The 16,718-nt window shown below is 38.7% G+C and overlaps 1 protein-coding gene across 2 annotated transcripts in view; it reads right to left on the reverse strand.

Annotated features, from left to right (window-relative positions):
* LOC105455961 (WD repeat-containing protein 47) overlaps window positions 1-16,718 on the reverse strand; it is a 58,095-nt gene that overhangs the window by 8,508 nt on the left and 32,869 nt on the right. For both annotated transcript variants that reach the window (XM_011699698.1, XM_011699689.1), the window contains exon 7: window positions 426-625. In XM_011699698.1, the coding sequence (XP_011698000.1) occupies window positions 426-625 (200 nt within the window). The remainder of the gene's footprint in view (window positions 1-425; window positions 626-16,718) is intronic.

Below are 16,718 nucleotides of genomic sequence, written 5' to 3' on the forward strand. Positions count from 1 at the left end.
TATATTAGTAACCGATTATCGATGCATACTTAAGTGGTAAATAGTGAAACCGCTTTACTTATAAAAACATTTTTAACTGGCGGAATATTTATGGAAATATAAACTTTTATAGAGATTACAGATTAATTTATCTCCGAAAGCGATTTAAAATTATTGCATATTACAATTAATTTAATTAGATGGTATTAAACTGTCAGAACATTAAGATTATTTCGTATAAGTTATGATATTTCAGTTTTGATTTTAAAAACGTTTATACAGCTTCAATTAGAATATCTAAAAGTGAAAATATAAACTTATCGAATGAATCCATAAATACGGTACTTAATCGCCATACTTAATTACGTGTGATACTTAATGGAAATTCTCGAAACGTTATCCCATTAAGATAATTAATGGGTGCGCGTAACGAACGTGACTCTTACCTGACATCGTGCAGCTTCGGGTAAGCGCATATTCGCAGCGTCTTCGAATTCGATCCCACGGCGTACAACTTCCCATGGGGGTGAAATTCGGCGCAGCGGATTGCCTGCACGTCCTCCAGGGCGGTGACGGGAACGAAACGCGGTCTACCGCCGCCGTTGCTGCTTCCATTGCTGGTCTCGAGTTCCGGCCTCGGCTCTTGCTGCAAAACGAGATGCGTGATCGTTACTCAATTTGGAATTAATACGCAATTATCATCGTGCGAGCGCACGGAACTAATAATATGCCCGCACGTAGCGCGGACGATTAGGAGTCACGCCGTTGCAGCTCTTGCGCGAATGCACGCGGAAAAGCTACAACTATCGTGATACCTCGTACTGCTCTAACGAGATCTAATGAATGTCTGCCGGTACAAAGCAACCGTTTTTATTTGCGGAAGGGACAAGTCGCGGATGCACTTCTGCGTCCGGTTGCCGCGATGAATATGGAAACGTTGCGGTAAAATGAACGTAATATCCAAACAATATTATTGCACTTGATACTCGGTATTCTCGTTGCTTCCCATCCCCACTTACAAATTACAAGTGTTAAAGAAAGATCCGACGGGAAAATACAAATATATTTATACTTGCATATGTTAATTACATATAGAAATAGAAAACGATAACTTTAAGATTGCTAAAATATTTAAATATTTATTAACAATTCAATATTTAATTAAAAAATAGATGCCAATGTGAGCCAAATACAAATGCAAATACGAATAAAAATTAATAAAATAATAGATAAGTATAAAAAAATATTTGTAAGAATTATTTAGATAATGATTAAATTATGAGAATAATTTTGATTTTTTGAGAGAAAATCATGAGATGTTAATTACATTCTTTTTGATAGTTTTGTGATAATTAACGCTTTCGTTTAATTCTTTCGCCACTATTAAATTTCTTTTGGATCAATTAGTATGCCTAACATGAAGATATGCACATGTTTATGTGTACATAAAGAAATTTCACTTTCTCATTTCGCGCAAGGCGCAAATGATGCGCTCTTCTTGCGCGAGACAGTTATTACTCCGAACTCGCTAAACCAGCTCGCGCATGCCAGCGAATCGAGCGGAAGGCGAAAAATTCAGAAACGCTAGAAAGTTAGACCCTGGATTGAATTTCTACCTCACTAGCTTCTGTGTATAAGCAGTTTATTTACTTCAATACACATGCCAATAATCTTCGGAAAAGTCGTGGTTTTCCTCTCACGTCGACGTTATTAAGCGAAATACATGAGCCAGCACTATCGATCGAAAGATTTTCTATTTAAAAACAAGAAAATTGGCGCAGTTTGTGCGGTGAAATTGATGCAGATCGATAATTTCACGTTGCACATTTTCCACATGTAATAGTCATAATTCTATTTCTTCAACATCGACAGTTAAGTAACTATTACTGTTCGCAGAAAAAGCTCGCAATGTTCCTTGGCGCGAGGCACCTTTTTTCCCTGAAGCTACAGGCCCGGAATCATTTCGCGATTCGTGTTTGCGCAACGGCGCGCTTCGCCACGCTTTTACTTTCGAGCCACGAGATTGGCTGCGACCGTTTATCTAGATGGATAAATTAGCAAAGCAAATGCGCGCTCTGCCCGCTGTTGTTCTCTTCTTGGCAGCAACCGTGCAGCATGGAATTATGAGCGCTCGCGCCTGCGTTATTTTCACGCGACGGCATACGCTTAACGGCGCCCGATGCCGCTTCTTGCCAATTGGAATTGACTTACGCACGTGTAATTAGATCTCGAATGCGTGCGTGACAGGCGTATCAGATCCTCGCGAAAAGATAAGAGGTATGAAGAAGCCGTGAACCGATCAAAATGTTTCCAAGTTTAATCGTTATTAATATAATTAAAAAAAGATTTCTAAGCCACATGATTTAACGTAAATAAATTCCTCACAAACTTATGAAGAATATTTACATCGCGTTATAAAAGTAACGTATAAAGAACAATCAAACAAAGAAAGAGATTGCATTACGAATGGTATTCAATATGCCACTTGTTTCACAATCCCATTCTTGTATGAATAAATATCAATCGCGTCAATAACCATTGTATGATTCATTGATTTCCATCGATAAGAACTGTTCACCAAGTCTCAGTGAGTCAATCCGAACAATATAAGTGAACGGAATTGGTGGGTGAGAATTGGATTTTTAATTGCAATCTTATGCTAATTCAATACCTTTCATCAAGTTGCTTTAAATTGCTGCGAAACAGCTATTGTCGCGTCCAAATGTTATATTTTCGAATGAAAGACTCGATTTTAATTTGACTCATCCTTCAATTCTACTTGTCGATCATCATTATTACGTGTAAAAGGAAATAACAGTCGTGTACTAGACAATTGCTCTTTTGCGAGCAGACATCTCGCAATTTACGAGTGAGAACGGGGTCGATCGTAGAGGGGAATCGATCGTAGATCCGAGAGAGATTCCCATTTCCGCGAAAATTCTGGCGTTCTCCGTACTGGCGATCTCCCGGGCGACTTAACGAGCCGGAAACGTTTCTCGATCGTAACTCTGTCGGGAAAAGCAGATGGAACATCGGGGAAGGCCTGAGAAGCCTAGTTTTACCGATCGGTCAATCAACTCGTCGACCATCGTTATAAACGTTCGAACTTTAATAGCTCTGTACAGCCTTGCGAAAGCATCTGCTACCGACGATGTAGGCAGAAACTTTATAGCGTATGGATGGGTACTTTGGGATGCCAAACGAAAGCGGGACGAAGATGATGCAAATGTGGTTTCAAACATGGTACTGCTTCGTATTCGATCTTTCGATTCTCTGTATAGCAATGAAATCACCAACGAATGAAAGTCTCATCTGCGATAACAAAGCGTTATTCTTCAATAAGATTTCAATAAGATTTTAGGACGATTAATGTCTATAGCGATATATAATAATTCTTTTTTCGTGGTACAAAATATAAATCAATAAAAAAGGAAACTACGAGTTAACACGCAGGACTTGGTGTAAAAAATTTTATATATCAATTTATTTATTATATTTATTTATTACATATTGTTCAACTTCTTAAATCATACGTTTCAGTCCCATTCTTCAGTGATAAATAATAATTAAATAACTTCTGCTAATAGACATCGTAATAATGTACAATTTAGGAAGAAGTTGAAGAATACGTAATATAATAAATAAATTGATACAAGAATTTTTACGCATCAAGTCCTGCGCGTTGACTCGTAGTTACCTTTTTTATTGATTTGAATATAATTATTTTCAAATTAAGAGTCAGATATTTTAGATTGTAATTTTGTATAAATCTAAAAGTTATGATTGCCCAAACAATAATTTATTTATCACAAACTTAAATCGAAACATCGATGCATCCGGATTTAAAGATGATTAATAATTATAATTGACGTCCGCGGTCTTAATCCCTCTATAAATGATCATCTCCTCCGCTCTTATAAGAAAAGGGTGGATCGCGAAGGATCCGCCGGATGCCCTGAAGGCCTTCGGACACGCGTCTCCGATCGAAGATTGGAGGGACGGATCCAACGACGCGTGGCACGATGAAAAGCAACTAATAAACGGGCCTTGACCTGATTCGTCGACTCCGACTTTTTACTTTCCTTGCCATCGTCGCGTCGTTAAAGAACGCGACGTGACGCGCGCGATATTTTACCGCGTGTCGCACATATAAATATAAATTATCTAAATATGCGCAGTATTAATTACAAATTCACACCGTCCTAGATGCGGTCGGCAATCGACGAGTCTCCGTAGAACATCACGACAGCTCGACATTAAAGATATTAATGATATCAAGCGATTTTTTGTTCCGCGGATCGTCGATGATCATGATCGAAATTTTCACTTTTCTCCGAAAAACCGGTCGAACCGGATCTATCCGTGATCGTTTTCGATCTCGGATGCCTAGAAGATATCCGTAGAAACAGAAACACAATTTGATGATTAGTTTAATTAAACAGATAGAAAGGACAAATATTTATATACATATAGAGAGAGATATATTCGATATATTTCGGATAACAAAAATCGGTGAAACCAATCGTTTACTGTATCTGGGTTGTGGCATACTTTTTCGTCGTCGATCGGAATCCATACAGAAATCGAAGGTGCGCATACGCGTGCACGTGTGCCAGGCTTAAGGGTATCTACTCGAGATTCCGACGTACGAATTTCACCGATGTAATTTTAGTACGAAATCATTGTGTGAAATTACGAATGCCCTGCAACCGGGAAGTGAACACGCTCGTACCATCATGTTCTTTACTTTAAAAGCATATTACGTATAATTAATGTGTTCAACTCCCCATTTAGCGCGTTACATTCAATTAATATGATTAATTATAGTTACACTCGCCTTAACTTAAGATTTTTTTTATTAACAAGATACGAAGAATGCGAAGCTATATATATTAAGAAATAATTTCTCTTATATTAATGAGAATAACAACCGAGAAATTTATTCAGATATGCTAAGCGAATGAGGAAGTGAATTAAGCATCGCGGATATAATGCTAAACAATTCTCGATTCGGTGTCATCGGACGAGGAAGACTTTTCGAGAATTAGTGAAATATATTCTTGAGAAATATTCGAAGCGAATTAATGGAAAGAAAAGTTGGCTGAATCGACGGGAGTAGAATGTAAAACGATCCTAGAATTCTGGCGACATTTCGTAAGAGGTCACTTGCAGCCAACGAGTTTTCGCACTTTTTTTGCACCTGCGAACGATAGTTGCAATTCGGCCTCAAACGAGCTTATTAATATATTACACGTAATATTTCCCGACTGGAGACATTTAAATCGACCGGTCATTACTGGATCGTAATAGCTCAAACGATGATATCGGATCGCCGGGTGATGGTTAATGCGCGCGTAAATCTTTAGAATTATTAAAGCTGGCTATTAATTGATTACCCGGCTATTATAGAAGCATCATTTTTATTCTAGGCGAGAGAGAGGGAGAGAGAGAGAGAGAAAAAGTGGGAGACTGTCGAGTGCGGTCTGCGAATGTATCGTCTTGAATTATGAGCGACGTCGCATTAATTTTCTTACGTAGCGGTAATTTCGACTCTCGAGGAAGTTCTCCGTAACTTTCTACCGTATGTACGAAACGCACGCGACGGTGATTATAATTAAACGGTCGATTACAACGTGGCGCAAAACGCTCTCGGTTAATAGTAGACTCGCCGCCGCGCCGGAGCGGGAGAGGAACTCGAAAATTATATCGTTGGTGCCTTTCGACATACGCGTGTGCAATTCGTGCCCGTTCACCGAGATCACCCCGGCCAATACATACATTCTTCCTCTCAGTTGTCGCGAGCTAATGTGTCCCGTCACACCGATTAATTGCGCAACGCGAAGAATACCTCGCTTTCACTATAAAGAAACAGTCTGAAATTGCCCGTGCCACCGGTCATTTGCCGGAATAAGTCTAGTAATCAATCCAATTTCTCGAACGATTGTTTTTCGCAACGGAGTGTGTTTTCCCGCCGAAACGAGCAGGAAGTCGGGGCATATGATGATTGTTGCCTTGACGTGCCAATAAAAACCAATCGCCGATCAAGCAGAACAATCTGTTTTTCCATGTACACTCGTAATTGAGATTTATCGATAACGTCACAATATGCATACTTATTGCCGGACGTGCACGCACCTCGCTTCTGATCGATCCGCGCAAGCCTGTCGATCCGCTGATCTGGCGATCTGTCGATCCGTCAACACGGCGTATCTAATTAGCGACGAATAACTGGCTAACAACGTAACGATTTAATGACCGGCAGCTGGTTAACGACACTTCTCTTAACTGCAAGCACGGTGCTATACACTAGATTGCTCTCGCCGAGACGCGATCGATCGTGAGAAATAATGGAATATAATCGCGATCGTCAGCGGGGATCTTTCCGTAGCTTCGCCGAGCGTGGAATAAAGGATTGAGATTATTCGCGTTGATTAGCGATTATTTCGACGGAGCGAATTAACTTTCTTAATAAAGAAGTAACGGTTGATTAACTGGATACCTATCAGGAACACTTTCTACCCAGGATTAGTCGAAAATGCAGCTCATTAAAGAGATGCATAATTTAGAAAAAGATATGGACCGGAACGCATTACCAATAAAAAGAAAGAACAGGATACCTGTGCAACAACTTTGTTTTCGACATTTGCAAACATGAATATGAATTAAGAAACCTTTAGAAATATAAAAAAGAGGTAATGCACAGAAAGGGAGGAAAAGGGAATAAATTAATCAAGTTTAGAATTAAGAATAAATTTTAGAATTAAGAAAAAAGATATTTATAAGTCTGCAATTACCAATGCTCCGCCATTTCTTTCAGTTAATTTTGTGCATACTCATAGAAAGACCTATCATAGAAACGCTATCGTTTTCGAAGCACTTTGTGTAACACAGGTGTGTAATCTGCATAGCTCATTGTATAAGCTATTCGAGCGGATGCTCTCCGGAACGATAAACGTGACTTATTTATTTCCGTTCTGTGAGCAAAATTGAATTCCACGGACTTTCTTCGACCGACATTCGCGAATCGCGACAGACGCGAGAAAAAGCGATTATCCCCACGCCGAATCGAAACCAAGTTCCGGAATTGTATAATTGTGAGTGCGCGGAATGAATGTCGCGTGGTGGTTTCTCCTTGAAACGAAGCGTTTTGTAAGCTCACAGGCGATTATAATCTTGTCATTGCCGGATGATTTAGCTAATTCAGTTTAGAATACGACGCGAGAAGCGGCACGTTTCCGGAATTAAGAGTGGAAAGAGACGTGGATTGTGCAACCAGTCGGTCGCTCCTGACTAGATTAGCAAACTCACTGATCTGTAAATCTCAGTCTGAAAGTCGTTCTGACAGTTTGCGTGTGTGCGAAATTGTGCATTAGTCACGTACTTAAACGCATTATATGGGGAGACACGATCGCGATAGCTTGCACGAAAAATCATATCGAGAATGAATGGCCTGTCACTCAGTGAACCTACAATATGACGCAAATAGAGTCGCTAATTGCTCTTATAAGCTAATAAACACGATAGTACTACTATGTATATATGTATATATAAATTTTTCTACACAAAATAGATAAAACGATATTGTATACGTTAAATATTGAAAATAACGGACAAGTTAAACAATTAATGAAAGAATTTAATCAATTATTTGTAGAAAAAAATCAGTATTTCAAAATTTTCTAATTCATGATGATACATGCAAGATATTTTTTATTACATATAAAAGAATATGCGCGTAAATGTATTAATTATTTATGTGAATTTCTACTCAATAAATGTTATAGTAGAACTCTTTCGATACTAAAAAAAATGTCACCTTGCGTTAGAGAAATCTCACGCCTTAAAAAAAAGCCCGCTTATAAAAATTTCAACACACCATGTAACTACCGCGTCGTCTTCCCGCCTTGTCGTTCTTGCTCTCCTCGGATTTTCTAGAGATTTTGCCGACTCTCTCGAACGTGTTCAGCGTGCGTTCCTCTGTATCAACGTCCAGAAGATTCTCCATAGACCTGCGAATCTGCCGACACACGTTCGCGCCCTTAGGACTGTTCCTCTGCAAGTGGTTGCCGTTCTCGTCGTGATAATCGTCCCACTCGCTCATCTCACTCCTGACGTCCTCTAAAGACCTGGTTCTACCGACAGCGCACGTGCAAGGTGGCATGCTCCTGGTAAGGCCGCCCGAGCTCTTCGCTCGTCCTCTTGGCCGTTCCATCATCATCATGCCAGGTGGCATCGCCACCGGCGATACTTGAAGCGGCGACATCGCTTGCGGCGGAGGTGGCATAGCGTTTCTGTACAACGGGGCCAAGTAGTAGTAGTCCCGCGATTTGTTCGGATTAGCGGCGATCCTCGGAGCGGGCACGTAATTGTAATCGGGGACGTGCGGAGTTATCCATTGGGCCAGCGTGTCCAAGGGCACTGGTCGATAGCAGTAGGACGGTGCTCGATTGTTCCTGTACATCGGCGGCCAAGGCCGGTGCTTCAGATCGAAACGCGGATCCATACGTGGATCCAGCACGCGGATGTCGCCCATCGCAAGTTGTTATTTACTGCTCCTTGTACAAAATCTCGGAGCCGATTAACTTTAGATCAGTTGAAATATGCTGTCATATTTTTTCAACTGATTTCTTGATGAGAAAATGCACTTTATTAAATATAATTATATCGCAATGTACGTATTCTGTATAATTTCTGTATAATTTCAATATAGATATTAATTGTTTTTGAACGATAAAACTTTTTTTTTAATGATTTTGGTGAAAATAATTCTGATTTTTTCCTCAAATAAAAACTTTTAAAAGCCAGTGAAATAATTTTCACGTAATAAATGATTATGTTTATTTTTTAAAAATATTGATTGTTGAAGTTTCCGGAAAAATTGTTAATAAATCGATGATAATGCCGTTGTCAAAGATCAATGTCGACGAAAGCGGCGTGTGATGATCGCACGCGCTTAGAGAGTTTGGCACGCTCGGTCGAGTAATAGAAAGATTGTGGATTAGAAACGTTTTCTCGTGGAACGACGATAAAGCGAGGACCGAGAGAAAAGTTCGATCATGCGCAACGAGAAATTTCGGTTGATCTTCACCACTTTTCAATGTCCTTCGGCAAATTCAAGAAATGCGACAAGAAAAAAAAGAAAAAAAGTCACTTTCAAATTCGACACTTCACTTCACTCTCGGACTTGTCCAATCTTCTATTGTCACTGACGAATCGAAGGTTCTGTCATTTCGGCTCGGATGTACTCTTTTCAATCGTCGCTCTCAGATCTCAGTCTCGTATTCTTATAGACTTATCGAGAGACACTGCGATCTCCAAGTCACACTCAAGGAACACTTGGGGCGATCGAAAACGACCTCACGGATACGCGAGCTATCGCGGCCCGCGCTCAGCTGGGTACGACGAAGGAGTGCGTAGACTACGTTCTCGCCGAGCCACTATCCGTTGAGAAACGACCCACTTCTCCTCGTCCGAACGCGAAAGACTTCGTCTCCCCCCTACCACCGCGAAACTCATCCCCCTTTCTTTCGCGCGTATCGTGCGAAGCGAGAGTAGTTCGCGGTTCCATTAAGGGGGGAAGATTGCTCGAATCTTAAATAACTCGTTGTCAAATAATGTTGATTTATGAATTTCGTCAATGCTTGCTATCGTAGTGTAAATTATAGTACGTTTTTCGACACGGATAGAAAGGTTGGGAAAGCAGAACTTATAGCATTTACAATAATACATCATTCTTATAAATGCCAGCATTCTAACAAATCAAACCAAAGGAATTTTTTCTTAATTTATCTTTATAATACTATATTTCGATTTGTTCACTGCAATACTCCTTTCATAGCTTATAAAGAATATCGTGCAAAAATTAATATTATACAAAAGAAATGGTGCAACATGTATAACAGAAAATAATAACTAATAAGAAAACGTCTGCAGCTGCCAACTGCAATACAGCTCCGTGTAAGTGAAATTTCATTCAATTGCAAATTGCCGTTGATGTAATAAAGATACAAAATTAAAGTTTAAGTACTAGAATAATTGTATCAAGACAATTATAGTGTAAAGAACAATGGTGATTGCATGATAGTCCCGCAATATGTGTGATCCCATTTAAAAGAACCAGCGAGGGATATCTTCGTTAGAAATGTAACGCGTAAAGATCACGCAATAGAAATAGAATTAGGAAAAGGATTGCACAGAGGTAGAGGCACTTGTTATAGAAATTGCGAGCGTTGGCACAATTGGAAGAAAGAATAATTTTCTTTAGCAAAATTTAAGATACGTGAAATAAGACATTTCCATGTGAAGATTTAGATGTGATTTTAATTCTGCTCCATCAAGATCTTCAAGATCTATCATCGCGATCTGCGAACCGAGGAAAGAGATAATCGCATCCATCGGGAGAGTTCGATGATGTACATGACGGATAGAAATAAAAAATAAAGAGGAGCAACTGCAACGTTCATTTTCCATCCTCTCTCGCTTTCACTGCGCGCGATCATCTTTTCCAGCGACAACCATCCACCGGGGGCCCATCCGCTCGTATTAATCTCGTTTCGAGATAGAAATCGCGTCATTATTCGCAGGAAGTGAGAACGTAGGTGGGCGTCGCGAACTGACGTGTCGGCTCCGATCGTTTTCATATCGCAAAACGCGCTACCTCCGCGCGAATTCAATCGCGAATTGTGTCGCAACAATTCTCAATGTGCGTCAGGACGGAATTGAAGGTTGCTGCAGAGCTGAGGTAAAGAGAAGAAAATACACGCGTAACGGCATGACCACGCTATTTCACCTCTTTATTCCGTCCTTCAGATCTAGGCGGCTGCGAAAATGGATACGCGCGTATTCATTTTCAAGAATTTTATTTGCACTTTAATTATACCTGAATTTTATTTTTGAATCAAAAAGGGAAGACTTCGAGATATATTTAAAATTCTGTTTCAGAAGAATCGCAGAGCTTCTTCATATATAAATATTAATTAATATCATTTGTATAAGCTGTTTATGAAATAACAGATGAGTTCTTATGATCTTTTACGAAAGACAAAAAAAGGAGACTTTTATCATTTTTACCGTTTTACAGCTATAACGAATACGAATAAAATAAATTTAGTAAATCTACATGTTAGTTATTTCATTAAATCTGGATAATTTCGTTAATTTCAAAATTTTTATAATCGTCCAAATCATGCACAATTTTTTCATAAAAATATTATATTTTATAATTATTGTTTTACGGTATTCTTTTACGATATAGAGTAATTATATTTGATTAATTATTGCGCGCGCGCATGAAGTAATTTGCTTTTTATTTCTTTGTTCACGCAAGAATGCATATAAGCATATATGTACAGTTAAGAGCATAACGTATATTTCAGGAAAAAAATGTGAATAGAGAAATTAGCTTGTATCTGTTTATTTATCGACAATGAGCACAGATGCGCACTACTTATTTCCAAGGCGTTGTGACGAATCACAACTGGTTTTAGCCTTGCAGCGGCAACCGTATATGGCCCGTTGCACTTTCTTACATTGTGATCAATGCCGCTAACAGCCAGGAGTTTAAGTCGATATTATCACGCGTGTTTTACAAATTTCTTCGGTCGGTTGATTTTACGAGCGCTCTGCGTGTGCATCGCACGAATGGATTTTATCCCGACGACCGATCCGGGCAATATGTATATTTCGTTGCGGCACAAATTACCGGCTCTTGCGCCTCTCGCGAGAGGAGTCTTTCAGATAAACGCGAGTAAGAGTTTATGTGACAATTCATAACATGATTCTCGGATACGGATGATGACTTTACGACTTAATGTTATTTATACGTCTACATGTATGCAATTTTACTTCTTAATTTTATATATATATTAATTTTTATTTTATATGTATTTTTACTATGTATTCATTTATTAGTAACTAAATGCGGAGTCGCTAAGAGAAGCAAGTTTTCTGCGCAATATATAGTTAAAAAAAATTATCGAATATCTGGTTGAAATTATGATGTGCAAGATTCATTGTCAATATACGAGGCTTAGTTTCATCGACATTTATAGATCCACATCTCTAGCGCGCATTCCTTGAAGAAAAAAAAATAGACGTCATGTGTTTTCTTCATCGCGGGACGCCGCCGCCCTGCCTGTATGATCACGCCAGTTTGATTTTCCATCGCTGCTTTCTCCGATACGCTCCGTTAATAATCCGCCGCGATATGCGGCAATCCTCTACCAATTTTCTTTCCGGCCTCTCTTCCTTTTTCGCGCCGCGACGGTATCGTCGGTCGCCGCGGCGGTGCGGCGCCTATATGCACACGCGAAATTTCCTTTCGCCGCGGTAATTACGCACGCGCTCGTAAATCGTCATTTGATCCTCAACCGATTATTATTAACGCCATATTTTGCGCGTCGCTTCAATTTCACTACTCTCGACTCGCATTGACTCGCGTTCTCAAGAAAAGCACGAGTGTATAATAGTAGTTGATTATATACGCCGAGAACGAAAGTGGTTCGACCCTTTCGCCGTGTTCGAGTCAGAAGTCATTTGAACGAGATCAATTGCAACAGATAAAGTCAGGCCTACTAAGTATATCGATTTAATAGATAGAGCAATTCTTGCTAAATAATCTAGTTTCGATTGATAAATGATTAAGTGATTATATTTGATTCATTGTAGAATTAGAATTTCCATATAACTTTCCATAGTTATATCAAGAGACACGGTAGTGGCTTGGTCAAGTGTTTAAATTAAAAAAAATATATATATATACATATTATGTATATGTATATATATGTATGTATATGTTAATTCGACATTGAACATTTCGCTTACGTGATATAATCTATTATATAATGTTCGCCAATCGAGATACTTTAATCTGTTTAAATTCGATGCGAACAGGAATTGCAGTTTGGCGAGCAACGGCGAGATACATACAAATGTTACGCGTAGAAGCTGGATTTCACCCAGATGGGCACTCGAATCAATTGACACAAAAATCACGGAAAACAGACCGCGAAGCATATAATCGACGCGAGACGTCGATGCTGCAGCCGATGCGAATGTGCGTCACCTCCGCAGGACATCTGCGTTTTAGAGAAAGTATCGCGCGACACAAAAAGTAAATTGCCGTGATCCGGTGGCACGAGCACACAAGCGGTCTATCTCAACGTGCGAAAAGAGGATGGGGGGGCCTTTCGGATATCTTTTTGTCATTGCGTGGATCTTTCGGTAATTATCGCGGTCGGCCGCCGTTAGAAACGCTCGTTCCAGTGACATTGCGTCGCATGCAAGCGTCGCGTCGCGCGTCGCATCGATGGCGAACTATCGCGCGTCGCTGTTAAAATACGATGGCTCTCTATGGTGGATGTAGATCGCGAGAAAACGAAATCTAGAGCGGGCGTTTGTTTGGAAGACAGCGGCTGATTATCTCATGACGAAACCGAGGGTGATCCACGCGAGCAGCGAAAGAGTTCATCTGATTAGGTGAAAGATTACCACCTTGGAAATTAGAACGTAATAGCGAAAGGGAGACGATCCGCATCGTTAAATGGATAAAGCGCTATTAAAAAACGTATCAGATGATATTCCATAATAGAACAATGTGTTATTAAAGGATAATATTAATTACTTTTTTGACGAATAATAGGTACATTAAATATCAATTAGAATTTAATTTTGTAGTACACTTTAAAGTCTGCGATAAAAGAAGATGGAAAATAAACGACTTTAATAAATTTAAATACCTTCATTAAATACCTTTTTTTAAATATTCACTTGTATAATAATTGAAAACTAATATCTTTTCATCTAAAACAAATATAATTTTATTTCTTTATGTATGACTAAAGAGACAAGGTCATTGGTTAAATATTGGTGCATCTATAATGGTAATGGTGCTTTCCGTGTCCAACACGATTTCTTCTTTCTCAAAAGGAAAATGTCATGACTTGCAAGAGCGCATTGACATGTTGTCCAGGTCAAAGTTATCGCAGAAACAGGCACACGTTGACCGAGTTTTCGATACCGGAACTACCAGCTACCAAATTCCTACTTCAATTCGCACGATGATTCTGCATATTATACAGTCGTAGACACGTACGAGCAATATACATTTTGTTCTTTCTCACGGTTCACATTTCTTCCTCTTTTCCTTATTCATCAAATTTGATCTTTATTATGATCTTTAATGTCATTGTGATCTTCGGTATTGGAAGTAAATCGCATAATTCTGTCTGATGATCGATCCTTTCTGCGATCCTCGAGCGTAAATGAAAATTTCTTGATTTGCGCGCGATTGACAGAGCAATCGGGTTGACCTTTTCATTTTGAAAAGCTTGACAGCTGACAACACCTGCGGTTGAGAAACAACTTATTGGTTCTCTACAACTCGCTCTGCGCTCTACGCGAATGGGATTCGACGTGCGTGCGTATACCTTCTTATTTTCTTATCCGAGAAGCCGCGTACACCGTGAGAAAAAAAGGCGCGCGACCAGTTTTCTTGAAAAAGCGCTTGCGTAATACTTGCGTATCGCGTCCAACCGCGACTTCTTTCGCCGGGGTTTTGAGCGGAGTTCGGAGCGGAAACGAAAAATGTAACGTCGAGTATGACCGGATTGCCGGCATCGTAACGTGCACCGTTAAAAATACTAATAACAGGTTGACCGGTTACCTGTCACGAAAACGGGCAATGCGATAACCGGCATAACGAAACATATACCGTACATTATCAAGTATACATATACACTTTGTAATTATCATATGTCCGGTCTTGATACGTGGACCATGACTTAAGCCGCCGCTGACGGACTAGGCTGTTCGAAAAAAATATTATTGAAAGCGATACCTCGGCGTAGAAGGCGGAAGGTTTCGCACGATCGCGATGATTCAAAATCAGAATATTATAATACGAAGATAAAGATGCGATGATATTAATTATTATCGCGTTACTATATACATAGATCACTATACTTACAAATAAATAAATTTTTAATTAATTTATACTGTATACTTTTAAGAAATATGTAGATGAATAATTTTTATTTTGCTGGCTAATTAAACTTATATGTTGCTTTCTAACTAAATTAACTAAATTACTTTTTTCATCGCCCCCAATAATGAATAAATTATTGATTATACATAACTAATAAAATTGTAAATATTATCAGATATATAAAAAGTACTGTACTGTAAATTGTAAGAGATAATCACTACACGGAGAGAATTTTTTTTTAAATTTACCCTGCAAATCATGTTAATTATGAGACAATATAGTATTTAGGCAAATTTTACTGTGCACTACAATAAGATTTCGCAGTAAAATTTATTGTAGTGCACAGTAAATTTTACCTAAATACTATATTGTCTCACAATTAACATGATTTTCAGGGTAAATTTTAAAAGGAAATTCTCTCCGTGTAGGCATGAAATAAAAAATACAATTCACTTCAATCTTCCCTTACACATCACTTCATTTCAACGAAAAATTCAATTCAATTAAATTGCTGATCCGTCATTAGTGTTATGTGGAATTAATCTACGGCGTACACGAGCACTGCGGTGTATCGCGTTTTCACAAATTACAACTATCACGATTGAGAGAAAAGATCGCGTCGGTTTGCTGCAATCACAAGAAATTTACAAGAAAGTGGCTTACCATTAGATGCGCCTGGTCGAGCTTGCATCCATCAGCGCGAAGATCGCGACCCAGATTTTCTCGACAATAAACTTAAGCTATTCGGCCACGTTTTGAATCGCATTTTCGATGAATATTTGCTTTTCTTCTTATGAGAGGCAAGAAAAACTACCGCTTATTACGACGTGTTTATTATTGCGACAAAAGTTAAATATAAAAAAAATAAGACTACTCTATATCGATAACGCAGAACTCCTTGGTGCGATATTCAAAGAGAAGTCTTAACCAAGGATCGTTGAAGTAGAGATTGGTGAAATCATTTTACCATCAACCTTCTCACTACACTCACCAAGCTAACATAGGTTTCTGTTTTATCCGCGTTAAAGTGTAGTCGCTTATAAGTCAGATGGGTATATCATGTATAAACAAAATTGACAGCTTAAAAAAATTAACGTTAAAAAAAGGAACAGCAAAATGATTCCGATACTTGAAAATTCCCTGTTTTAAAAAATACATCAACGAGAGAGATGAGAGATTTCGAAATATAATTTTTCTAAATAAAACATTTCATGAGACAGTTTATAATAATTAAACAATTTCAGAATTATTATAAATATATTTTTTAAAGGAAACATAAATCGATAATAGTTCTTTAAAGATACGTGTTTTCTATAAAAATGTAGAAAACAAGAGGATGTTATAATACTTATTTACGCTTATTTATATTCAAGACATTATACATGTATATCAAAATAACCGTGAACTTGAAATTTTTGCAGACATTCGCACAGTCACTGCCATGTTTTTTATTGTCTTTGAACACCGACGTTAAAGTATAATTAGCGTCATTATAATTCAAATGACGATTACCGTTTTGATGCCGCCCACAATGTCGGGGAAACAATAATCGTTTCGGCGGCAACAAGTAGATGATGGACTGCGACGTCATTAGCAATGTAAATCTTCTTGTTTTCCGCGCGCGTAATTCTGCCTGTATATTCCAAAGAGAAGCGATATTCAATTTATGATAATGCAATTAAATATTCTACAGCCCGCGTATGTATATAGAACTGTATTACCGAAGAATCTGGAATAATGGTAATTTGCAATCGCT

Source organism: Wasmannia auropunctata, unplaced genomic scaffold (assembly GCF_000956235.1).
Source record: "Wasmannia auropunctata unplaced genomic scaffold, wasmannia.A_1.0 LD336106.1, whole genome shotgun sequence".
NCBI lineage: Eukaryota > Metazoa > Arthropoda > Insecta > Hymenoptera > Formicidae > Wasmannia > Wasmannia auropunctata.